The sequence below is a fragment of the Oncorhynchus gorbuscha genome, unplaced genomic scaffold (assembly GCF_021184085.1).
Source record: "Oncorhynchus gorbuscha isolate QuinsamMale2020 ecotype Even-year unplaced genomic scaffold, OgorEven_v1.0 Un_scaffold_5358, whole genome shotgun sequence".
In the NCBI taxonomy this organism is placed as follows: domain Eukaryota; kingdom Metazoa; phylum Chordata; class Actinopteri; order Salmoniformes; family Salmonidae; genus Oncorhynchus; species Oncorhynchus gorbuscha.
The window spans coordinates 1-26,885 of record NW_025749176.1 but is presented as its reverse complement, the minus strand read 5'-3'; the positions used below and the strand labels follow the sequence as shown (position 1 = coordinate 26,885).

Below are 26,885 nucleotides of genomic sequence, written 5' to 3'. Positions count from 1 at the left end.
TGTGACTGTTCCTCCACTGTGTGACTGTTCTGCCACTGTGTGACTGTTCCTCCACTGTGTGACTGTGTGACTGTTCCTCCACTGTGTGACTGTTCTGCCACTGTGTGACTGTTCCTCCACTGTGTGACTGTTCCTCCACTGTGTGACTGTTCCTCCACTGTGTGACTGTTCCTCCACTGTGTGACTGTTCCTCCACTGTGTGACTGTTCCTCCACTGTGTGACTGTTCCTCCACTGTGTGACTGTTCCTCCACTGTGTGACTGTTCCTCCACTGTGTGACTGTTCCTCCACTGTGTGACTGTTCCTCCACTGTGTGACTGTTCCTCCACTGTGTGACTGTTCTGCCACTGTGTGACTGTTCCTCCACTGTGTGACTGTTCTGCCACTGTGTGACTGTTCCTCCACTGTGTGACTGTTCTGCCACTGTGTGACTGTTCTGCCACTGTGTGACTGTTCCTCCACTGTGTGACTGTTCCTCCACTGTGTGACTGTTCTGCCACTGTGTGACTGTTCCTCCACTGTGTGACTGTTCTGCCACTGTGTGACTGTTCTGCCACTGTGTGACTGTTCCTCCACTGTGTGACTGTTCTGCCACTGTGTGACTGTTCCTCCACTGTGTGACTGTTCTGCCACTGTGTGACTGTTCTGCCACTGTGTGACTGTTCCTCCACTGTGTGACTGTTCCTCCACTGTTCTGCCACTGTGTGACTGTTCCTCCACTGTGTGACTGTTCCTCCACTGTGTGACTGTTCCTGCCACTGTGTGACTGTTCTGCCACTGTTCTGCCACTGTGTGACTGTTCTGCCACTGTGTGACTGTTCCTCCACTGTGTGACTGTTCTGCCACTGTGTGACTGTTCCTCCACTGTGTGACTGTTCCTCCACTGTGTGCCACTGTGTGACTGTTCTGCCACTGTGTGACTGTTCCTCCACTGTGTGACTGTTCTGTGACTGTTCCTCCACTGTGTGACTGTTCCTCCACTGTGTGACTGTTCTGCCACTGTGTGACTGTTCCTCCACTGTGTGACTGTTCTGCCACTGTGTGACTGTTCCTCCACTGTGTGACTGTTCTGCCACTGTGTGACTGTTCCTCCACTGTGTGACTGTTCCTCCACTGTGTGACTGTTCCTCCACTGACTGTGACTGTGACTTCCTCCACTGTGTGACTGTTCCTCCCACTGTGTGACTGTTCCTCCACTGTGTGACTGTTCTGCCACTGTGTGACTGTTCCTCCACTGTGTGACTGTTCCTCCACTGTGACTGTTCCTCCACTGTGTGACTGTTGTGACTGTTCCTCCACTGTGTGACTGTTCCTCCACTGTGTGACTGTTCTCCACTGTGACTGTTCCTCCACTGTTCCTCCACTGTGTGACTGTTCTCCCACTGTGTGACTGTTCCTCCACTGTGTGACTGTTCCTCCACTGTGTGACTGTTCCTCCACTGTGTGACTGTTCTCCACTGTGTGACTGTTTCTGCCACTGTGTGACTGTTCCTCCACTGTGTGACTGTGTGACTGTTCCTCCACTGTGACTGTTCCTCCACTGTTCTGCCACTGTGTGACTGTTCCTCCACTGTGTGACTGTTCCTCCACTGTGTGACTGTTCCTCCACTGTGTGACTGTTCCTCCACTGTGTGACTGTTCTGCCACTGTGTGACTGTTCCTCCACTGTGTGACTGTTCCTCCACTGTGTGACTGTTCCTCCACTGTGTGACTGTTCTGCCACTGTGTGACTGTTCCTCCACTGTGTGACTGTTCCTCCACTGTGTGACTGTTCCTCCACTGTGTGACTGTTCCTGCCACTGTGTGACCTCCACTGTGTGACTGTTCCTCCACTGTGTGACTGTTCCTCCACTGTGTGACTGTTCCTCCACTGTGTGACTGTTCTGCCACTGTGTGACTGTTCCTCCACTGTGTGACTGTTCTGCCACTGTGTGACTGTTCCTCCACACTCCACTGTGTGACTGTTCCTCCACTGTGTGACTGTTCCTCCACTGTGACTGTTCCTCCACTGTGTGACTGTTCTCCACTGTTGTGACTGTTCCTCCACTGTGTGACTGTTCCTCCACTGTGTGACTGTGACTGTTCCTCCACTGTGTGACTGTTCCTCCACTGTGTGACTGTTCCTCCACTGTGTGACTGTTCCTGCCACTGTGTGACTGTTCCTCCACTGTGTGACTGTTCCTCCACTGTGTGACTGTTCCTCCACTGTGTGACTGTTCCTCCACTGTGTGACTGTTCCTCCACTGTGTGACTGTTTCCTCCACTGTGTGACTGTTCCTCTGCCACTGTGTGACTGTTCCTCCACTGTGTGACTGTTCCTCCACTGTGTGACTGTTCCTCCACTGTGTGACTGTTCTCCACTGTGTGACTGTTCCTCCACTGTGTGACTGTTCTGCCACTGTGTGACTGTTCCTCCACTGTGTGACTGTTCCTGCCACTGTGTGACTGTTCCTCCACTGTGTGACTGTTCCTCCACTGTGTGACTGTTCTCCACTGTGTGACTGTTCTCCACTGTGTGACTGTTCTGCCACTGTGTGACTGTTCCTCCACTGTGTGACTGTTCCTCCACTGTGTGACTGTTCTGCCACTGTGTGACTGTTCCTCCACTGTGTGACTGTCCTCTCCACTGTGTGACTGTTCTCCACTGTGTGACTGTTCCTCCACTGTGTGACTGTTCCTCCACTGTGTGACTGTTCTCCACTGTGTGACTGTTCCTCCACTGTGTGACTGTTCTGCCACTGTGTGACTGTTCCTCCACTGTGTGACTGTTCCTCCACTGTGTGACTGTTCCTCCACTGTGTGACTGTTCCTCCACTGTGTGACTGTTCCTCCACTGTGTGACTGTTCCTCCACTGTGTGACTGTTCCTCCACTGTGTGACTGTCATTTTGTTGTCACGGCCTTATTGTATGTCAAGGTGGTGTATGAACGAAAGGGTTATAGAGCAAACAAATAAATGATCACAACAGGTTGTAATGTGGCTTTTTTACTGGCTTCACCAGTGATTTTAGTTCTGCTACTGTGCTTCAGCATATGATACCCTCTGTACTACTGTAACCCTGGAAACCTCAACCTGCCTCTCTCTCACCGGACATGTCTGATCCCCAGCCTCACGGGCTCCTCTACAATTAATACATACTACTACATTCCCCAATGCTACACATGTCTGATCCCCAGCCTCATGGGCTCCTCTACAATTAATACATACTACTACATTCCCCAATGCTACACATTTCTTTGTCTCATGCCCTTCTGCACACTTCACACACCTAGGAACCTCCCTCCTACACACCTCTGCCACGTGCTCATAAGCTTGACACCTGTAACAACGTAATGGATTAGGCACAACATCTCGTACAGGATAACTTGTATATGCTGATATCACATTGTCGGGCAATGACTCAACATGAAAACTCAAAAGGACAGACTATGACTCAACATGAAAACTCAAAAGGACAGACTATAACTCAACATGAAAACTCAAAAGGACAGACTATGACTCAACATGAAAACTCAAAAGGACAGACTATGACTCAACATGAAGACTCAAAAGGACAGACTATGACTCAACATGAAAACTCAAAAGGACAGACTATGACTCAACATGAAAACTCAAAAGGACAGACTATGACTCAACATGAAAACTCAAAAGGACAGACTATGACTCAACATGAAGACTCAAAAGGACAGACTATGACTCAACATGAAAACTCAAAAGGACAGACTATGACTCAACATGAAAACTCAAAAGGACAGACTATGACTCAACATGAAAACTCAAAAGGACAGACTATGACTCAACATGAAGACTCAAAAGGACAGACTATGACTCAACATGAAAACTCAAAAGGACAGACTATGACTCAACATGAAAACTCAAAAGGACAGACTATGACTCAACATGAAGACTCAAAATCAAATCAAATCAAATCAAATCAAATTTATTTATATAGCCCTTCGTACATCAGCTGATATCTCAAAGTGCTGTACAGAAACCCAGCCTAAAACCCCAAACAGCAAACAATGCAGGTGTAAAAGCACGGTGGCTAGGAAAAACTCCCTAGAAAGGCCAAAACCTAGGAAGAAACCTAGAGAGGAACCGGGCTATGTGGGGTGGCCAGTCCTCTTCTGGCTGTGCCGGGTAGAGATTATAACAGAACATGACCAAGATGTTCAAATGTTCATAAATGACCAGCATGGTCAAATAATAATAAGGCAGAACAGTTGAAACTGGAGCAGCAGCACAGTCAGGTGGACTGGGGACAGCAAGGAGCCATCATGTCAGGTAGTCCTGGGGCACGGTCCTAGGGCTCAGGTCCTCCGAGAGAGAGAAAGAAAGAGAGAATTAGAGAGAGCATATGTGGGGTGGCCAGTCCTCTTCTGGCTGTGCCGGGTGGAGATTATAACAGAACGTGGCCAAGATGTTCAAATGTTCATAAATGACCAGCATGGTTGAATAATAGTAAGGCAGAACAGTTGAAACTGGAGCAGGAGCATGGCCAGGTGGACTGGGGACAGCAAGGAGTCCTCATGTCAGGTAGTCCTGGGACATGGTCCTAGGGCCCAGGCCAGTTGAAACTGGAGCAGTAGCATGGCCAGGTGGACTGGGGACAGCAAGGAGTCATTATGTCAGGTAGTCCTGGGGCATGGTCCTAGGGCTCAGGTCCTCCGAGAGAGAGAAAGAAAGAGAGAAGGAGAGAATTAGAGAACACATACTTAGATTCACACAGGACACCTGAATAGGACAGGAGAAGTACTCCAGATAAACAAACTGACCCTAGCCCCCCGACACATAAACTACTGCAGCATAAATACTGGAGGCTGAGACAGGAGGGGTCAGGAGACACTGTGGCCCCATCCGAGGACACCCCCGGACAGGGCCAAACAGGAAGGATATAACCCCACCCACTTTGCCAAAGCACAGCCCCCACACCACTAGAGGGAAATCTTCAACCACCAACTTACCATCCTGAGACAAGGCCGAGTATAGCCCACAAAGATCTCCGACACGGTACAACCCAAGGGGGGACCCAGACAGGCCGACCACAACAGTGAATCAACCCACCCAGGTGACGCACCCCCCCAGGGACGGCACGAGAGAGCCCCAGCAAGCCAGTGACTCAGCCCCCGTAACAGGGTTAGAGGCAAAGAATCCCAGTGAAAAGAGGGGAACCGGCCAGGCAGAGACAGCAAGGGCGGTTCGTTGCTCCAGAGCCTTTCCGTTCACCTTCCCACTCCTGGGCCAGACTACACTCAATCATATGACCCACTGAAGAGATGAGTCTTCAGTAAAGACTTAAAGGTTGAGACAGAGTTTGCGTCTCTGACATGGGTAGGCAGACCGTTCCATAAAAATGGAGCTCTATAGGAGAAAGCCAAAAGGACAGACTATGACTCAACATGAAAACTCAAAAGGACAGACTATGACTCAACATGAAAACTCAAAAGGACAGACTATGACTCAACATGAAGACTCAAAAGGACAGACTATGACTCAACATGAAAACTCAAAAGGACAGACTATGACTCAACATGAAAACTCAAAAGGACAGACTATGACTCAACATGAAAACTCAAAAGGACAGACTATGACTCAACATGAAAACTCAAAAGGACAGACTATGACTCAACATGAAAACTCAAAGGACAGACTATGACTCAACATGAAGACTCAAAAGGACAGACTATGACTCAACATGAAAACTCAAAAGGACAGACTATGACTCAACATGAAAACTCAAAAGGACAGACTATGACTCAACATGAAAACTCAAAAGGACAGACTATGACTCAACATGAAAACTCAAAAGGACAGACTATGACTCAACATGAAGACTCAAAAGGACAGACTATGACTCAACATGAAAACTCAAAAGGACAGACTATGACTCAACATGAAAACTCAAAAGGACAGACTATGACTCAACATGAAAACTCAAAAGGACAGACTATGACTCAACATGAAGACTCAAAAGGACAGACTATGACTCAACATGACAACTCAAAAGGACAGACTATGACTCAACATGAAAACTCAAAAGGACAGACTATGACTCAACATGAAAACTCAAAAGGACAGACTATGACTCAACATGAAACTCAAAAGGACAGACTATGACTCAACATGAAAACTCAAAAGGACAGACTATGACTCAACATAAAAACTCACAAGGACAGACTATGACTCAACATGAAAACTCAAAAGGACAGACTATGACTCAACATGAAAACTCAAAAGGACAGACTATGACTCAACATGAAAACTCAAAAGGACAGACTATGACTCAACATGAAAACTCAAAAGGACAGACTATGACTCAACATGAAAACTCAAAAGGACAGACTATGACTCAACATGAAAACTCAAAAGGACAGACTATGACTCAACATGAAGACTCAAAAGGACAGACTATGACTCAACATGAAAACTCAAAAGGACAGACTATGACTCAACATGAAAACTCAAAAGGACAGACTATGACTCAACATGAAAACTCAAAAGGACAGACTATGACTCAACATGAAAACTCAAAAGGACAGACTATGACTCAACATGAAAACTCAAAAGGACAGACTATGACTCAACATGAAAACTCAAAAGGACAGACTATGACTCAACATGAAAACTCAAAAGGACAGACTATGACTCAACATGAAAACTCAAAAGGACAGACTATGACTCAACATGAAAACTCAAAAGGACAGACTATGACTCAACATGAAGACTCAAAAGGACAGACTATGACTCAACATGAAAACTCAAAAGGACAGACTATGACTCAACATGAAAACTCAAAAGGACAGACTATGACTCAACATGAAAACTCAAAAGGACAGACTATGACTCAACATGAAAACTCAAAAGGACAGACTATGACTCAACATGAAAACTCAAAAGGACAGACTATGACTCAACATGAAAACTCAAAAGGACAGACTATGACTCAACATGAAAACTCAAAAGGACAGACTATGACTCAACATGAAAACTCAAAAGGACAGACTATGACTCAACATGAAAACTCAAAAGGACAGACTATGACTCAACATGAAAACTCAAAAGGACAGACTATGACTCAACATGAAGACTCAAAAGGACAGACTATGACTCAACATGAAAACTCAAAAGGACAGACTATGACTCAACATGAAAACTCAAAAGGACAGACTATGACTCAACATGAAGACTCAAAAGGACAGACTATGACTCAACATGAAGACTCAAAAGGACAGACTATGACTCAACATGAAAACTCAAAAGGACAGACTATGACTCAACATGAAGACTCAAAAGGACAGACTATGACTCAACATGAAGACTCAAAAGGACAGACTATGACTCAACATGAAGACTCAAAAGGACAGACTATGACTCAACATGAAAACTCAAAAGGACAGACTATGACTCAACATGAAGACTCAAAAGGACAGACTATGACTCAACATGAAGACTCAAAAGGACAGACTATGACTCAACATGAAGACTCAAAAGGACAGACTATGACTCAACATGAAGACTCAAAAGGACAGACTATGACTCAACATGAAAACTCAAAAGGACAGACTATGACTCAACATGAAAACTCAAAAGGACAGACTATGACTCAACATGAAAACTCAAAAGGACAGACTATGACTCAACATGAAAACTCAAAAGGACAGACTATGACTCAACATGAAAACTCAAAAGGACAGACTATGACTCAACATGAAGACTCAAAAGGACAGACTATGACTCAACATGAAAACTCAAAAGGACAGACTATGACTCAACATGAAAACTCAAAAGGACAGACTATGACTCAACATGAAGACTCAAAAGGACAGACTATGACTCAACATGAAAACTCAAAAGGACAGACTATGACTCAACATGAAGACTCAAAAGGACAGACTATGACTCAACATGAAAACTCAAAAGGACAGACTATGACTCAACATGAAAACTCAAAAGGACAGACTATGACTCAACATGAAAACTCAAAAGGACAGACTATGACTCAACATGAAAACTCAAAAGGACAGACTATGACTCAACATGAAAACTCAAAAGGACAGACTATGACTCAACATGAAAACTCAAAAGGACAGACTATGACTCAACATGAAGACTCAAAAGGACAGACTATGACTCAACATGAAAACTCAAAAGGACAGACTATGACTCAACATGAAAACTCAAAAGGACAGACTATGACTCAACATGAAAACTCAAAAGGACAGACTATGACTCAACATGAAGACTCAAAAGGACAGACTATGACTCAACATGAAGACTCAAAAGGACAGACTATGACTCAACATGAAAACTCAAAAGGACAGACTATGACTCAACATGAAGACTCAAAAGGACAGACTATGACTCAACATGAAGACTCAAAAGGACAGACTGAGACTCAACATGAAGACTCAAAAGGACAGACTATGACTCAACATGAAAACTCAAAAGGACAGACTATGACTCAACATGAAGACTCAAAAGGACAGACTATGACTCAACATGAAGACTCAAAAGGACAGACTATGACTCAACATGAAGACTCAAAAGGACAGACTATGACTCAACATGAAGACTCAAAAGGACAGACTATGACTCAACATGAAGACTCAAAAGGACAGACTATGACTCAACATGAAGACTCAAAAGGACAGACTATGACTCCTCTGTCACGCCACTCTCATCACAAGCCCCGGGAATCTTTCCCTTTTGTTTTGTCCACTTTCATATTATATATTTACCGCGACCCCAGTAATCACTCCTTTCAATGGTGTACTTTTCTTTAGAGCAAAACAATTCACATCTCTTGTCCCCATTTGTGTAACTCGGAGGACCTGTTCCCTCTGATCAGCAGAAACACAAACAATTTCACTCCTACCATCAGACTCATCTTCACCCTGACCATCATTATATCACTCCTACCATCACAGACTCATCTTCACCCTGACCATCATTATATCACTCCTACCATCACAGACTCATCTTCACCCTGACCATCATTATATCACTCCTACCATCAGACTCATCTTTACCCTGACCATCGGTGCACCACACCGGCCACCTCCTATAATTCACACTAATTCCCTTCCATTTCTCCACCTGTCTTCGATCTGGCTTACGGCTCACTCTGCTTATACTTTCTACCATTCTTCTTTAACAAACCATCTCCAATTGGTTTTTGCTATCTTCAACCAATTCAAGCTCACTCTCTTCCCTCCCTCACCCTCCCTCACCCTCTTCCCTCCCTCACCCTCACCCTCTTCCCTCACCCTCTTCCACCTCTCTCACCCTCTTCCCCTCCCTCACCCTCACCCTCTTCCACCTCCCTCACCCTCTTCCCTCCCTCACCCTCTTCCACCTCCCTCACCCTCTTCCCTCCCTCACCCTCTTCCCTCCCTCACCCACCTCCTCTTCCCTCCCTCATCCTCTTCCACCCCCTCACCCTCTTCCACCCCCTCACCCTCTTCCACCTCCCTCACTCTCTTCCACCTCCCTCACCCTCACCCTCTTCCACCTCCCTCACTCTCTTCCCTCCCTCACCCTCTTCCACCTCCCTCACCCTCTTCCACCCCCTCATCCTCTTCCACCTCCACCACCCTCTTCCACCTCCTCCGCCTCTCTTTTTCCTCTCCTTTCCTCTTCCGTATTCCAATTGAGGGATACTATTATGTGACAGTAGTTTTATTAGTAAACCACAAACAAACAAGGAAAACACTCAGTTTATTACATTTCAGATGTGAATCAGCATTCCTTCCATGATGACCAGCTCAAACACCATAAGAACAACCATCCTCATTCACAGTTATATTCATTGTACTTTGACCATCCAGATTTTACAAATGATTCCTCCAAGAAAAAACAAACATACTCTAATTTCCTCAAATACAGCAGTTATTATGATGTACCAGTTATTACGATGCACCAGTTATTACGATGCACCTGTTATTACGATGCACCTGTTATTACGATGCACCAGTTATTATGATGTATCAGTTATTACAATGCACCTGTTATTATGATGTATCAGTTATTATGATGTATCAGTTATTACAATGCACCTGTTATTATGATGTATCAGTTATTGACCATCCAGATTTACAAAGATTTATTATGATGTATCAAATACAGCAGTTATTATGATGCACCAGTTATTATGATGTATCAGTTATTATGATTGATGCACCAGTTATTATGATGCACCAGTTATTATGATGCACCAGTTATTATGATGTATCAGTTATTATGATTGATGCACCAGTTATTATGATTGATGCACCAGTTATTATGATGCACCAGTTATTATGATGCACCAGTTATTATGATGTACCAGTTATTATGATGCACCAGTTATTATGATGCACCTGTTATTATGATGTATCAGTTATTATGATGCACCAGTTATTATGATGCACCAGTTATTATGATGCACCAGTTATTATGATGCACCAGTTATTATGATGCACCAGTTATTATGATGTACCAGTTATTATGATGCACCTGTTATTATGATGCACCTGTTATTATGATGTATCAGTTATTATGATGTACCAGTTATTATGATGCACCAGTTATTATGATGCACCAGTTATTATGATGCACCAGTTATTATGATGTACCAGTTATTATGATGCACCAGTTATTATGATGCACCAGTTATTATGATGCACCAGTTATTATGATGTATCAGTTATTATGATGTATCAGTTATTATGATGCACCAGTTATTATGATGCACCAGTTATTATGATGCACCAGTTATTATGATGTACCAGTTATTATGATGCACCAGTTATTATGATGTACCAGTTATTATGATGCACCTGTTATTATGATGCACCAGTTATTATGATGCACCAGTTATTATGATGCACCAGTTATTATGATGCACCAGTTATTATGATGCACCAGTTATTATGATGCACCAGTTATTATGATGCACCTGTTATTATGATGCACCTGTTATTATGATGCACCTGTTATTATGATGTATCAGTTATTATGATGTACCAGTTATTATGATGCACCAGTTATTATGATGCACCAGTTATTATGATGCACCAGTTATTATGATGTATCAGTTATTATGATGTACCAGTTATTATGATGCACCAGTTATTATGATGCACCAGTTATTATGATGCACCAGTTATTATGATGTATCAGTTATTATGATGCACCAGTTATTATGATGTATCAGTTATTATGATGTATCAGTTATTATGATGCACCAGTTATTATGATGTACCAGTTATTATGATGCACCAGTTATTATGATGTACCAGTTATTATGATGTATCAGTTGTTATGAGAAACATCTAAGACAGCGATAAGCTGAGAAGCACAAACATTATGTGCCGTTAAAAGTTATTCTGTCCGTATTTGATTCCCACAACAGTCTAATTGATCCAGAGTTCCACATCATATGCAGGCAGGTGTGGTAGAGGTGATAGTCTTCTCACTGGTAGAGGTCGTCCTCTACCTCATCTCTGAACTGCCCCCCTGCCCCCGACCCTTGACCTCCGGACTGAGAGCCAGAGGGGAACCTGAGGAGAGAGAGAGGTCAGTGTACGAGAAGTGTGTTTGTGTGTTCATACTTGCATATGAAAGTGTGAGCGTACAGTATGTGTGTGTGTGTATGTATGTGTGTGTGTGTGTGTGTGTATGTATGTGTGTGTGTGTGTGTGTGTGTGTGTGTATGTGTATGTGTATGTGTATGTGTGTGTGTATGTGTATGTGTATGTGAATGTGTGTGTGTGTGTGTGTGTGTGTGTGTGTGTGTGTGTGTGTGTGTGTGTGTGTGTGTGTGTGTGTGTGTGTGTGTCGGTCCAAGTACATACCTGAAGTTCCCAAAGCCTCTGCTCTGCTGTAGTGTCTGGGCGAACATCTCATACTTCCTGATATCGTTGTCGCTGACGGAGCGCCGGGCGAACCTCATGGCCTCTTCAAAGTGATCCTTCCTGATCTCTGGAACAGGGTCACAGTCCTCATCCTGGACAGAGGAGGAGAGGGGAGAGTGGGGGGCAAAAAGAGTGGGGGGGCAGAGAGAGTGGGGGCAGAAGAGTGGGGGGAGAGAGAGAGTGGGGAGGGGCAGAAAGAGAAAGAGAGAGTGGGGGCAGAAAGAGGGGGGCAGAAAGAGAGGGGAGGGGCAGAAAGAGAGAGAGAGTGGGGGGCAGAAAAAGAGAGAGAGTGGGGGGCAGAAAAAGAGAGAGAGGGGAGGGGCAGAAAAGAGAGAGAGGGGGAGGGGCAGAAAGAGAGAGAGAGGGGAGGGGCAGAAGAGAGAGAGGGGGGGGGCAGAGAGAGAGAGAGAGAGAGGGGGGCAGAAAGAGAGAGAGAGGGGAGGGGCAGAAAGAGAGAGAGAGTGGGGGGGGCAGAAAGAGAGAGAGAGTGGGGGGGCAGAAAGAGAGAGAGAGTGGGGGGGCAGAAAGAGAGATGTGAGATGCAGTGTTGGTTGTGTAACAGCTGGGGGATTTGGCTGTCGGTCTATCTGTCCCTCTCTCCGTCTGTCTCTATGTCTACCTGTCTGTCTCTATGTCTACCTGTCTGTCTCTTTGTCCGTCCGTCCGTCCGTCTGATCATCTCTATAGTGTGTGTGTGTGCTGCAGTGTTGGTGGTGTAACAGCAGACGTGTCTGTCTGTCTGTCTGTCTGTCTGTCTGTCTGTCTGTCTGTCTGTCTGTCTGTCTGTCTGTCTGTCTGTCTGTCTGTCTGTCTGTCTGTCTGTCTGTCTGTCTGTCTGTCTGTCTGTCTGTCTGTCTGTCTGTCTGTCTGTCTGTCTGTCTGTCTGTCTGTCTGTCTGTCTGTCTGTCTGTCTGTCTGTCTGTCTGTCTGTCTGTCTGTCTGTCTGTCTGTCTGTCTGTCTGTCTGTCTGTCTGTCTGTCTGTCTGTCTGTCTGTCTGTCTGTCTGTCTGTCTGTCTGTCTGTCTGTCTGATCATCACTATAGTGTGTGTGTGAGCTGCAGTGTTGGTGGTGTAACAGCAGACTGTCTGTCTGTCCGTCCGTCCGTCCGTCCGTCCGTCCATCTCACCATGGCGGTGCCTGGGTGGGTCTGTCTCTGGCGCTCTGCTTTGATCTCAGCCTCTATGGCCTCTCTGATGGCCAGCTTACAGGCCCTCTGGCAGATCTCTGTCAGGTCTGCCCCACTGAAACCCTGGGTGATACCAGACAGGTAGGCCAGGTCTACATCCTGGTGTTGGCGTTGTGAGAGGAGAGGGGTGGGGGAGAGAGAGAGGAGAGGGGAGGGGGGGAGAGAGAGGAGAGGGTGGAGAGAGAGGGAGAGGGTGGAGAGAGGGGAGAGGGTGGAGAGAGGGGAGAGGGTGGACAGAGGGGAGAGGGTGGAGAGGGAGGGGGGGAGAGAGGGGAGGGGGAGAGAGAGGAGAGGGGGAGAGAGGGGAGGGGAGATAGGAGAGGGGGAGAGAGAAAGAAAGGAGAGAGAGAGGAAGAAAGTGAGAGAGAGAGAGGGAAAGGGGAGAGAGAGAGGAAGAAAGGGGAGAGAGAGAGAGGAAGAAAGGGGAGAGAGAGGAAGAAAGGGGAGAGAGAGAGAGGAAGAAAGGGAGAGAGAGAGAGGAAGAAAGGGGAGAGAGAGAGGAAGAAAGGGGAGAGTGAGGAAGAAAGGGGAGAGAGAGAGGAAGAAAGGGGAGAGAGGGTGGAGAGAGGGGAGAGAGAGGAGAAGGGGAGAGAGGGGATGGGGAGAGAGAGGAGAGAGGGGAGAGAGGGGAGGGGAGAGAGAGAGGAAGAAAGGGGAGAGGGGGGAGACAAAAATAGTTCATTATTATTATCATCATCATTATTATCGTGTGTCTGTGTGTCTGTGTGTCTGTGTGTCTGTGTGTCTGTGTGCCTGTGTGCCTGTGTGTCTGTGTGTCTGTGTGTCTGTGAGCTTGTGTGCCTGTGTGCCTGTGTGCCTGTGTGCCTGTGTGCCTGTGTGTCTACCCTGTCTTTCTTGTAGTATTAAATAATGTTTGTTGGTTAGGAAGGGTTCTATGGCATGGACCTAGGAAGAAAGGAATGTATGTGGAGATAAGAGAGGACAGGGAGAGCTCCTCCAGGGTTATGGTGTCTGGGGGAGCCTGGAACAATCAGTTGAGGGGTTATAAACTGTGGTTAGACTCATGTGAAAATCCCTGTTGGTGTGTATGTGTGTGTGTAGTTTAGGATGATATAAGAAGGAATGGATTTGTGAAAACTTTAGATCTCTCACAAATAAAATGGGACCTGATCAATTGTGAGCTGGGAATTCTGTGTGTTTTATTTAAGACCAGAACTTCACAACCTCTGGGTATCAGACAGATGAAGATCATTGGAATTTATGAACACCGATTAAATCATTACTTGACAGTGTCGATGCGTCTTTGTGTGTGTCTGTGTCTGTGTCTATATGTGTGTATCTGTGTCTATGTCTGTCTATGTGTCTTTGTGTGTGTCTATGTGTGTCTATATGTGTGTATCTGTGTCTATGTCTGTCTATGTGTCTTTGTGTGTGTCTATGTGTGTCTATATGTGTGTATCTGTGTCTATGTCTGTCTATGTGTCTTTGTGTGTGTCTATGTGTGTCTATATGTGTGTATCTGTGTCTATGTGTGTCTATGTGTCTTTGAGTGTGTGTGTCTATGTGAGTGTGTGTCTATGTGTGTGTGTCTATGTGTGTGTGTGTCTATGTGTGTGTCTATGTGTGTGTGTGTGTGTGTGTGTGTGTGTGTGTGTGTGTGTGTGTGTGTGTGTGTGTGTGTGTGTGTGTGTGTGTGTGTGTGTGTGTGTGTGTGTGTGTGTGTCTGTGAGTCTCTATGTATGTGTGTGTGTCTATGTGTGTGTATGTCTATGTGTGTGTGTGTGTCTATGTGTGTGCGCGTGTCTATGTGTGTGTGTCTATGTGTGTCTATGTGTGTGTGTGTGTGTGTGTGTCTATGTGTGTGTGTGTGTGTGTGTGTGTGTGTGTGTGTGTGTGTGTGTGTGTGTGTGTGTGTGTGTGTGTGTGTGTGTGTGTGTGTGTGTGTGTGTGTGTGTGTGTGTGTGTCTATATGTGTCTGTGTGTGTGTGTGTGTGTGTGTGTGTGTGTGTGTGTGTGTGTGTGTGTGTGTGTGTGTGTGTGTGTGTGTGTGTGTGTGTGTGTGTGTGTGTGTGTGTGTGTGTGTGTGTGTGTGTGTGTGTGTGTGTGTGTGTGTGTGTGTGTGTGTGTGTGTGTCTATGTGTGTGTGTGTCTGTGAGTGTCTATGTGTGTGTGTGTCTGTGAGTGTGTCTATGTATGTGTGTGTCTATGTGTGTGTGTGTGTGTGTGTGTGTGTGTGTGTGTGTGTGTGTGTGTGTGTGTGTGTGTGTGTGTGTGTGTGTGTGTGTGTGTGTGTGTCTATGTGTGTGTGTGTCTATGTGTGTGTGTGTCTATGTGTGTCTATGTGTGTGTGTGTGTGTGTGTCTGTGTGTGTGTGTCTATGTGTGTCTATGTGTGTGTGTGTGTGTGTCTATGTGTGTGTCTATGTGTGTGTGTGTGTGTGTGTCTGTGTGTGTGTGTGTGTGTGTGTGTCTGTGTGTGTGTGTGTGTGTCTGTGTGTGTGTGTGTGTGTGTGTCTATGTGTGTGTGTGTGTCTATGTGTGTCTGTGTGTGTCTATGTGTGTGTCTATGTGTGTCTGTGTGTGTATGTGTGTGTCTATGTGTGTCTGTGTGTGTCTATGTGTGTCTATGTGTGTCTGTGTGTGTCTATGTGTGTGTCTGTGTGTGTCTATGTGTGTGTCTATGTGTGTGTCTATGTGTGTGTCTATGTGTGTGCGCGTGTCTCTGTCTATGTGTGTGTCTATGTGTGTGTGTACTGACTCTGGCGATGGGGGACTTGCGTAGGTTTGCGTTGAGGATGGCGGTACGGGAGGCTGTGTCTGGTAGAGGGATGTAGATGAGCTGATCCAGCCTCCCTGGAGGGGGAGGATAGCAGAGTCTATTATATCAGGTCTGGGGGGGAGGATAGCAGAGTCTATTATATCAGGTCTGGAGGGGAGGATAGCAGAGTCTATTATATCAGGTCTGGAGGGGGGAGGATAGCAGAGTCTATTATATCAGGTCTGGAGGATAGCAGAGTCTATTATATCAGGTCTGGAGGATAGCAGAGTCTATTATATCAGGTCTGGAGGATAGCAGAGTCTATTATATCAGGTCTGGAGGATAGCAGAGTCTATTATATCAGGTCTGGAGGGGAGGATAGCAGAGTCTATTATATCAGGTCTGGAGGGGAGGATAGCAGAGTCTATTATATCAGGTCTGGAGGGGGAGGATAGCAGAGTCTATTATATCAGGTCTGGAGGATAGCAGAGTCTATTATATCAGGTCTGGAGAGGGGAGGATAGCAGAGTCTATTATATCAGGTCTGGAGGGGGGAGGATAGCAGAGTCTATTATATCAGGTCTGGAGGATAGCAGAGTCTATTATATCAGGTCTGGAGGATAGCAGAGTCTATTATATCAGGTCTGGAGGATAGCAGAGTCTATTATATCAGGTCTGGAGGATAGCAGAGTCTATTATATCAGGTCTGGAGGGGGAGGATAGCAGAGTCTATTATATCAGGTCTGGAGGGGAGGATAGCAGAGTCTATTATATCAGGTCTGGAGGATAGGGAGGATAGCAGAGTCTATTATATCAGGTCTGGAGGGGGAGGATAGCAGAGTCTATTATATCAGGTCTGGAGGGGGAGGATAGCAGAGTCTATTATATCAGGTCTGGAGGGGGGAGGATAGCAGAGTCTATTATATCAGGTCTGGAGGATAGCAGAGTCTATTATATCAGGTCTGGAGGGGGAGGATAGCAGAGTCTATTATATCAGGTCTGGAGGGGGAGGATAGCAGAGTCTATTATATCAGGTCTGGAGGATAGCAGAGTCTATTATATCAGGTCTGGAGGATAGCAGAGTCTATTATATCAGGTCTGGAGGATAGCAGAGTCTATTATATCAGGTCTGGAGGATAGCAGAGTCTATTATATCAGGTCTGGAGGAGGATAGCAGAGTCTATTATATCAGGTCTGGAGGGGAGGATAGCAGAGTCTATTATATCAGGTCTGGAGGGGGAGGATAGCAGAGTCTATTATATCAGGTCTGGGGGGAGGATAGCAGAGTCTATTATATCAGGTCTGGAGGGGGAGGATAGCAGAGTCTATTATATCAGGTCTGGAGGGGGAGGATAGCAGAGTCTATTATATCAGGTCTGGAGGGGAGGATAGCAGAGTCTATTATATCAGGTCTGGAGGGGGAGGATAGCAGAGTCTATTATATCAGGTCTGGAGGGGAGGATAGCAGAGTCTATTATATCAGGTCTGGAGGGGGAGGATAGCAGAGTCTATTATATCAGGTCTGGAGGGGGGAGGATAGCAGAGTCTATTATATCAGGTCTGGAGGATAGCAGAGTCTATTATATCAGGTCTGGAGGATAGCAGAGTCTATTATATCAGGTCTGGAGGGGGAGGATAGCAGAGTCTATTATATCAGGTCTGGAGGGGGAGGATAGCAGAGTCTATTATATCAGGTCTGGAGGGGGGAGGATAGCAGAGTCTATTATATCAGGTCTGGAGGGGAGGATAGCAGAGTCTATTATATCAGGTCTGGAGGGGGAGGATAGCAGAGTCTATTATATCAGGTCTGGAGGGGGGAGGATAGCAGAGTCTATTATATCAGGTCTGGAGGATAGCAGAGTCTATTATATCAGGTCTGGAGGGGGAGGATAGCAGAGTCTATTATATCAGGTCTGGAGGATAGCAGAGTCTATTATATCAGGTCTGGAGGATAGCAGAGTCTATTATATCAGGTCTGGAGGATAGCAGAGTCTATTATATCAGGTCTGGAGGATAACAGAGTCTATTATATCAGGTCTGGAGGAGGATAGCAGAGTCTATTATATCAGGTCTGGAGGGGGAGGATAGCAGAGTCTATTATATCAGGTCTGGGGGGGAGGATAGCAGAGTCTATTATATCAGGTCTGGAGGATAGCAGAGTCTATTATATCAGGTCTGGAGGGGAGGATAGCAGAGTCTATTATATCAGGTCTGGAGGGGGAGGATAGCAGAGTCTATTATATCAGGTCTGGAGGGGGAGGATAGCAGAGTCTATTATATCAGGTCTGGAGGGGGGAGGATAACAGAGTCTATTATATCAGGTCTGGAGGGGGAGGATAGCAGAGTCTATTATATCAGGTCTGGAGGGGAGGATAGCAGAGTCTATTATATCAGGTCTGGAGGGGGAGGATAGCAGAGTCTATTATATCGGGTCTGGATCTGGAGGATAGCAGAGTCTATTATATCAGTCTGGAGGGGAGGATAGCAGAGTCTATTATATCAGGTCTGGAGGATAGCAGAGTCTATTATATCAGGTCTGGAGGATAGCAGAGTCTATTATATCAGGTCTGGAGGGGGAGGATAGCAGAGTCTATTATATCAGGTCTGAGGGGGGAGGATGGAGTCTATTATATCAGGGAGGATAGCAGAGTCTATTATATCAGGTCTGGAGGGGGAGGATAGCACAGTCTATTATATCAGGTCTGGACACCCTCTACCTGTTGGTAGCTCCTATAATAAAGACCCCCCCCCCTCTACCTGTTGGTAGCTCCTGTAATCAGGTCTGGACACCCCCTACCACCACCCCCACACCCTCTAACTGTTAGTAGCTCCTATTACAAAGACCCCCCACACCCCTCTACCTGTCTAGTAGCTCCTATAATAAAGACCCCACCCACACCCCTCTACCTGTTGGTAGCTCCTATAATAAAGACCCCCCACACCCCTCTACCTGTTAGTAGCTCCTATAATAAAGACCCCCCTATTATAGGTCACCCCTCTATCTGTTGGTAGCTCCTATAATAAAGACCCCCCACACCCCTCTACCTGTTAGTAGCTCTATAATAAAGACCCCCACACCCCTCTACCTGTTAGTAGCTCCTATAATAAAGACCCCCATCAGGTCACCCTATTATATCCTCTACCTGTTGGTAGCTCCTATAATAAAGACCCCCCACACCCCTCTAGCTGTTAGTAGCTCCTATAATAAAGACCCCATTATATCAGGTCTGGATAAGGATAGACCCCCCCCCACACCCCTCTACCTGTTGGTAGCTCCTATAATAAAGACCCCCCACACCCCTCTACCTGTCTATTTAGCAGAGTCCTATAATAAAGACCCCCACCACACCCCTCTAGCTGTTAGTAGCTCCTATAATAAAGACCCCCCCACACCCCTCTACCTGTTAGTAGCTCCTATAATAAAGACCCCCCACACCCCTCTACCTGTTAGTAGCTCCTATAAGGTCTGGAGGGGGAGATCCCAGGAGTCATTACCCCTCTGGAATACACTCTAGTCTGTTAGTAGCTCCTATAATAAAGACCCCCCACACCCCCTCTACCTGTTAGTAGCTCCTATAATAAAGACCCCCCACACCCCTCTACCTGTTAGTAGCTCCTATAATAAAGACCCCCCCACACCCCTCTACCTGTTGGTAGCTCCTATAATAAAGACCCCCACACCCCTCTACCTGTTAGTAGCTCCTATAATAAAGACCCCCCACACCCCTCTACCTGTTGGTAGCTCCTATAATAAAGACCCCCCACACCCCTCTACCTGTTGGTAGCTCCTATAATAAAGACCCCACCACACCCCTCTACCTGTTGGTAGCTCCTATAATAAAGACCCCCCACACCCCTCTACCTGTTGGTAGCTCCTATAATAAAGATCCCCCACACCCCTCTAACTGTTAGTAGCTCCTATAATAAAGACCCCCCACACCCCTCTACCTGTTGGTAGCTCCTATAATAAAGACCCCCCACACCCCTCTAACTGTTAGTAGCTCCTATAATAAAGACCCCCCACACCCCTCTACCTGTTGGTAGCTCCTATAATAAAGACCCCCCACACCCCTCTACCTGTTGGTAGCTCCTATAATAAAGACCCCCACCACACCCCTCTACCTGTTGGTAGCTCCTATAATAAAGACCCCACACACCCCTCTACCTGTTGGTAGCTCCTATAATAAAGACCCCACCACACCCCTCTACCTGTTGGTAGCTCCTATAATAAAGACCCCCACCACACCCCTCTACCTGTTAGTAGCTCCTATAATAAAGACCCCCCACACCCCTCTACCTGTTGGTAGCTCCTATAATAAAGACCCCCCCCCACCCCTCTACCTGTTGGTAGCTCCTATAATAAAGACATTCTTCTTGTTGGACATTCCGTCCATCTCCGTGAGGATCTGGTTGATGACCCTGTCGGCCGCGCCCCCTGCGTCCCCGGCTCCGCCCCCTCTGGACTTGGCAATGGAGTCCAGCTCGTCAAAGAACAGGATGCAGGGGGCCGCCTGTCTGGCCTGGGGTTAGAGGTCAGAGATCAGGGAATAGGAGGTTAGGAAAGAACAGGATGCAGGATGGCACCTGTCTGGCCGGAGGTCAGATGATAGAGGTCAGAGGTCAGGAATGTATTTGTCTAGAAGATGTATGTCACTATTATGTCAGTCCACATAATCGTCGATGATGTCCTTGATGTTGGTTTCTGTCTCTCCAAACCACATGGATATGTCACTGCTATGTCAGGCTATGTCACTGCTATATCAGGCTATGTCACTGATACGTCAAGCTATGTCAGGCTATGTCACTGCTACGTCAAGCTATGTCACTGCTACGTCAGGCTATGTCACTGCTATGTCAAGCTATGCCACTGCTATGTCACTGCTATGTCACTGCTATGTCAGGCTATGCCACTGCTACGTCAGGCTATGCCACTGCTACGTCAGGCTATGCCACTGCTACGTCAGGCTATGCCACTGCTACGTCAGGCTATGTCACTGCTACGTCAGGCTATGTCACTGCTACGTCAGGCTATGTCATTGCTACGTCAGGCTATGTCATTGCTACGTCAGGCTATGCCACTGCTACGTCAAGCTATGCCACTGCTATGTCAGGCTATGTCACTGCTATGTCAGGCTATGCCACTGCTACGTCAAGCTATGCCACTGCTATGTCAGGCTATGTCACTGCTTTGCCACTGCTAAGTCAGGCTATGTCATTGCTACGTCAGGCTATGTCATTGCTACGTCAGGCTATGTCATTGCTACGTCAGGCTATGTCATTGCTACGTCAGGCTATGCCACTGCTACGTCAAGCTATGCCACTGCTATGTCAGGCTATGTCACTGCTATGTCAGGCTATGCCACTGCTACGTCAAGCTATGCCACTGCTATGTCACTGCTATGTCAGGCTATGTTACAGCTATGTCACTGCTACATCAGGCTATGTCACTGCTTTGCCACTGCTACGTCAGGCTATGTCATTGCTACGTCAGGCTATGTCATTGCTACGTCAGGCTGTCATTGCTACGTCAGGCTATGTCATTGCTACGTCAGGCTATGCCACTGCTATGTCAAGCTATGCCACTGCTATGTCAGGCTATGCCACTGCTATGTCAGGCTATGTCATTGCTACATCAGGCTATGCCACTGCTACGTCAAGCTATGCCACTGCTATGTCAGGCTATGCCACTGCTATGTCAGGCTATGTCATTGCTACATCAGGCTATGCCACTGCTACGTCAGGCTATGTCATTGCTATGTCAGGCTATGTCACTGCTACATCAGGCTATGTCACTGCTACATCAGGCTATGTCACTGCTATGTGGTACCTTGTCGAAGACGTCCCTGACATTAGCCTCTGACTCGCCGAACCACATGGTGAGCAGTTCAGGTCCCTTGATGGAGATGAAGTTGGCCTGGCACTCGTTAGCAATCGCCTTGGCTAGCAGGGTCTTTCCACAGCCTGGGAAGAGAGAGAGACAGGGTGTGTGTGTGTGTGTGTGTGTGTGTGTGTGTGTGTGTGTGTGTGTGTGTGTGTGTGTGTGTGTGTGTGTGTGTGTGTGTGTGTACTGCGTGTGTGCTCTGACCTGGGGGTCCATAGAATAACACTCCTCGTGACGGGGTCATACCGAACTTCAGGAACTTATCTGGGTACTCCACCGGGTACTGGGAGAGAGGGGGGAGGGAGGGAGGGAGGAGGGAGGGGGAGAGAGAAGGAGGGAGGGAGGAGAGGGGGAGAGGGGGAGGGAGGGAGGAGAGAGGGGAGGAGAGAGAAGGAGGGAGGGAGGAGAGGGGGAGGAGAGAGGAGGAGGGAGGGAGGAGAGGGGGAGGAGAGAGAGGAGGGAGGGAGGGAGGGGGGAGGAGGAGAGAGAAGGAGGGAGGAGGGAGGGGGAGGAGAGAGAAGGGAGGGAGGGAGGAGAGGGGGAGAGAGAAGGAGGGAGGGAGGAGAGAGGGGGGGGGGGGAGGGAGGAGGAGAGGGAGGGAGGGAGGAGAGGGGGGAGGGGAGGGAGGAGGGAGGGAGGGAGGAGAGAGGGAGGGAGGGAGGGAGGGAGGAGAGAGGGGGAGGATAGGGAGGTAGGAGAGGGGAGGATAGGGAGGGAGGAGAGGGGAGGGAGGAGGAGAGGGAGGGAGGGAGGAGGGAGGAGGGAGGAGAGAGGGAGGGAGGGAGGATAGGGAGGTAGGAGAGGGGAGGATAGGGAGGGGGAGGGAAGAGGAGAGAGGGAGGGAGGGAGGGAGGGGAGGGAAGAGGAGAGAGAGGGAGGGAAGGAGGGAGGGAGGGAGGGAGGAGAGAGGAGGGAGGATAGGGAGGTAGGAGGGGGAGGATAGGGAGGGAGGAGAGGGGGAGTTAGGGGAGGGAGGGAGGGGGAGGAGAGAGAGGGAGGGAGGGAGGGAGGGAGTAAGGGGGAGGAGAGAGAGGGAGGGAGGGAGGGAGGGAGGGAGGGAGAGGAGGAGGGAGGAAGGGAGGGAGGGAGGAGGAGGAGAGAGGAAGGGGGAGGATAGGGAGGTAGGAGAGGGGGAGGATAGGGAGGAGGAGGGAGGGAGGGGGAGGGGGGAGGGAGGGAGGGGGAGGGGGAGGGAGGAGAGGAGGGAGGGAGGAGAGAGGGAGGGAGGGGGATAGGGAGGGAGGAGGGGGGGGGAGGAGGAGGAGAGAGGGAGGAGGGAGGGAGGGAGGAGAGAGGGAGGGAGGATAGGGAGGTAGGAGAGGGGGAGGATAGGGAGGGAGGAGAGGGGGAGGGAGGGAGGGGAGGAGAGAGAGGGAGGGAGGGGGGAGAGAGGGAGGGAGGGAGGAGAGAGGGAGGGAGGGAGAAAGGGGGAGGAGAGAGAGGAGGGAGGAGGGAGGAGGAGAAAGGGAGGGAGGGAGGGAGGGAGGGAGAGAGGGGGAGAAAGGGGGGGAGGGAGAGAGGGAGGAGGGAGGGAGGAGGGAGAGAGGAGGGAGGGAGGGAGGGAGGGAGAAAGGGGGGGAGGAAAGAGAGAGGAGGGAGGGAGGGAGGGAGGGAGGAGGGAGGGAGGGAGGGAGGGAGGGAGGGAGGGAGGGAGGAGAGGGAGGGAGGGTCAAGAAAAGCACTTAGACAAAACTGACCAATAGAGACCTTCATTCTATTCCACACCCACAACACCTAGGCCTATGTGGCTGGTATTTGGCCTCTGACCACAATATCAGCCATGTCCTGTTGAATCAGAACTGCTGTTTTCAGACACTAGTCTTTACTGTCTTTACTCAGCTGTTAAGACTATAGAGGTGTGTGTGTGTTACCCGTTGAGATACTGGTGTGTGTGTGTGTGTTACCCGTTGAGATACTGGTGTGTGTGTGTGTGTTACCTGTTGAGATACTGGTGTGTGTGTGTGTGTGTGTTACCCGTTGAGATACAGGTGTGTGTGTGTGTGTGTGTGTTACCCGTTGAGATACAGGTGTGTGTGTGTGTTACCCGTTGAGATACAGGTGTGTGTGTGTGTTACCCGTTGAGATACTGGTGTGTGTGTGTGTTACCCGTTGAGATACTGGTGTGTGTGTGTGTGTTACCCGTTGAGATACTGGTGTGTGTGTGTGTGTGTTACCCGTTGAGATACTGGTGTGTGTGTGTGTGTTACCCGTTGAGATACTGGTGTGTGTGTGTGTGTTACCCGTTGAGATACTGGTGTGTGTGTGTGTGTTACCCGTTGAGATACAGGTGTGTGTGTGTGTGTGTGTTACCCGTTGAGATACAGGTGTGTGTGTGTGTGTGTGTGTTACCCGTTGAGATACAGGTGTGTGTGTGTGTGTTACCTGTTGAGATACAGGTGTGTGTGTGTGTGTGTGTTACCTGTTGAGATACAGGTGCGTGTGTGTGTGTGTGTTACCTGTTGAGATACAGGTGCGTGTGTGTGTGTTACCTGTTGAGATACAGGTGCGTGTGTGTGTTACCTGTTGAGATACAGGTGTGTGTGTGTTACCTGTTGAGATACAGGTGTGTGTGTGTCTTACCTGTTGAGATACAGGTGTGTGTGTGTGTCTTACCTGTTGAGATAAAGGTGTGTGTGTCTTACCTGTTGAGATACAGGTGTGTGTGTGTTACCTGTTGAGATACAGGTGTGTGTGTGTTACCTGTTGAGATACAGGTGTGTGTGTTACCTGTTGAGATACAGGTGTGTGTGTGTTACCTGTTGAGATACAGGTGTGTGTGTGTTACCTGTACTAGTTCCTGCAGTTCTCTCTTGACCTCTCCCAGTCCTCCTATATCCTCCCAGTTAACATTAGGAACCTCCACTACTGTCTCCCTCAGAGCTGACGGGTTACTCTGCCCCAACGCCCACTGGAGGGAGGGAGGGGAGGGAGGGAGGGGAGAGGGAGGGATGAAGGGAGGGAGGAGAGAGGAGAGGGAGGAGAGGGAGGAGGGAGGAGGAGGCGGAGGGGAGAGGGAGATGGACAATGAGGTGAGCAGGTCTATATTGTGTGTGTGGTTGAGTGTGTGTCTGTGCTGCTGCCACTAACCCTGAAGTCATCGTTGGTAACTGCCAGTGAGTTGAGCAGTTCAGCATCAATGGTGTCGTCCTCCAGGTCAATCAGGGTCATCTTCTTCCTGATGGCCTGCAGAGCCGCCTCAGAACACAGAGCTGCCAGATCTGACCCCACATGGCCATGCGCATCCATGGAAACCTACCAGGAAGCACAGTACAATGAGTAGAACTTTATTGTCCCAACTTCACTGGCACAAAACATTCCCCAGTCATGGCACCCTATTCCCTACATAGTGCACTACTTTAGACCAGAACCTATTCCCTATATAGTGCACTACTTTAGACTAGAGCCCTATTCTTATATAGTGCTACTTTAGACTAGAGCCCTATTCCTATATAGTGCACTACTTTGACCTCCTCATCTCTCCCCTCTCCTCCATCTCTCCCCTCCCTCCTCTCTCTCCTCTCCTCCTCTCCCCTCATCTCTCCCCCCTCCTCTCTCCTCCCCCTCCCTCCTCTCCTCCTCCTCTCCCTCCCTCCCTCTCCTCCTCCCATCCTCCTCTCTCTCCCCTCTCCTCCATCTCTCCCCTCCTCTCCCCTCCTCCTCCTCCTCATCTCTCCCCTCTCCTCCATCTCTCCTCTCCTCCTCCTCATCTCTCCCTCCCCCTCCCCCTCCCCTCACCCTCTCCAGGTCCTCTCCCCCCCTCCCCCTCTCCTCACCCTCTCCAGGTCCACGTCGTCAGATAGCTTCATGTTCTTGGTGTGAATCTGCAGTATCTCCAGTCTACCAGTGGAGTCTGGGATGCCGATGTCGATCTCTCTGTCAAACCTGCCTGAGTTACACAGAGACAGGTGTTAACTAACTAGTGTGTGTGTGTGTGTGTGAGTGAGTGAGTGAGTGAGTGAGTGAGTGAGTGAGTGAGTGAGTGAGTGAGTGTGTCTGTGTGTGTGTGTGTGAGTGAGTGAGTGTGTGTCTCTCTAACCGAAGCGTCTCAGGGCAGGGTCGATGCTGTTGGGTCTGTTGGTGGCTGCCATGACGATAACGTGAGTTCTCTGCTTCAGTCCATCCATCAGGGTGAGGAGCTGTGATCGACACGCCTCTCCACCTCCCCATGGGTCTGACCCACCACACACACACACACACACACACACACACACACACACACACACACACACACACACACACACACACACACACACACACACACACACACACACACACACACACACACACACACACACAATCATGTATGCAAGCACGCACATTTGTCACACACACAAATACACAGTAGTGGAAAGTACTTCAGTAAAAATATTTTAAAGTATTACTTCAGTACTTTACATTACTGTTTATTTTTCTTCCAACTTTTACTTCACTACATTCTAGAAAGCATGTACTTTTCACTCCATACATTTCCCTGACACCCAAAAGTACATGTTACGTTTTGAATGCCTAGCAAGACAGGAAAATGGTCCAATTCACACACTTATCAAGAGAACATCCTTTGTTCATCTCTACTGACTCGGATCTGGTGGACTCACCAAACAGAGAACATCCCTGGTCAACCTCTGCCTCTGATCTGGAGGACTCACTAAACAGAGAACATCCCTGGTCATCCCTACTGCCTCTGATCTGGTGGACTCACTAAACAGAGAACATCCCTGGTCATCCCTACTGCCTCTGATCTGGTGGACTCACTAAACAGAGAACATCCCTGGTCATCCCTACTGCCTCTGATCTGGTGGACTCACTAAACAGAGAACATCCCTGGTCATCCCTACTGCCTCTGATCTGGTGGTCTCACTAAACAGAGAACATCCCTACTGCCTCTGATCTGGTGGACTCACTAAACAGAGAACATCCCTACTGCCTCTGATCTGGTGGTCTCACTAAACAGAGAACATCCCTACTGCCTCTGATCTGGTGGACTCACTAAACAGAGAACATCCCTGGTCATCCCTACTGCCTCTGATCTGGTGGACTCACTAAACAGAGAACATCCCTACTGCCTCTGATCTGGTGGACTCACTAAACAGAGAACATCCCTACTGCCTCTGATCTGGTGGTCTCACTAAACAGAGAACATCCCTACTGCCTCTGATCTGGTGGACTCACTAAACAGAGAACATCCCTGGTCATCCCTACTGCCTC

General features: G+C 48.1%; 1 protein-coding gene across 2 annotated transcripts; it reads right to left on the bottom strand.

Annotated features, from left to right (window-relative positions):
• Positions 1-11,165: 11,165 nt before the first annotated feature.
• Positions 11,166-25,823, bottom strand: LOC124029054 (transitional endoplasmic reticulum ATPase-like; the record flags this gene model as incomplete). Of its 2 annotated transcripts, XM_046340908.1 has the most annotated exon segments (11): positions 11,166-11,540; positions 11,835-11,986; positions 13,022-13,180; positions 15,800-15,890; positions 20,141-20,319; positions 21,627-21,760; positions 21,885-21,963; positions 24,466-24,588; positions 24,768-24,932; positions 25,454-25,566; positions 25,717-25,823. In XM_046340908.1, coding segments are annotated over 11 exon segments (1,390 nt in total), but the record flags the coding sequence as incomplete, so codon positions are not given.
• Between the last annotated feature and the right edge of the window lie 1,062 nt (positions 25,824-26,885).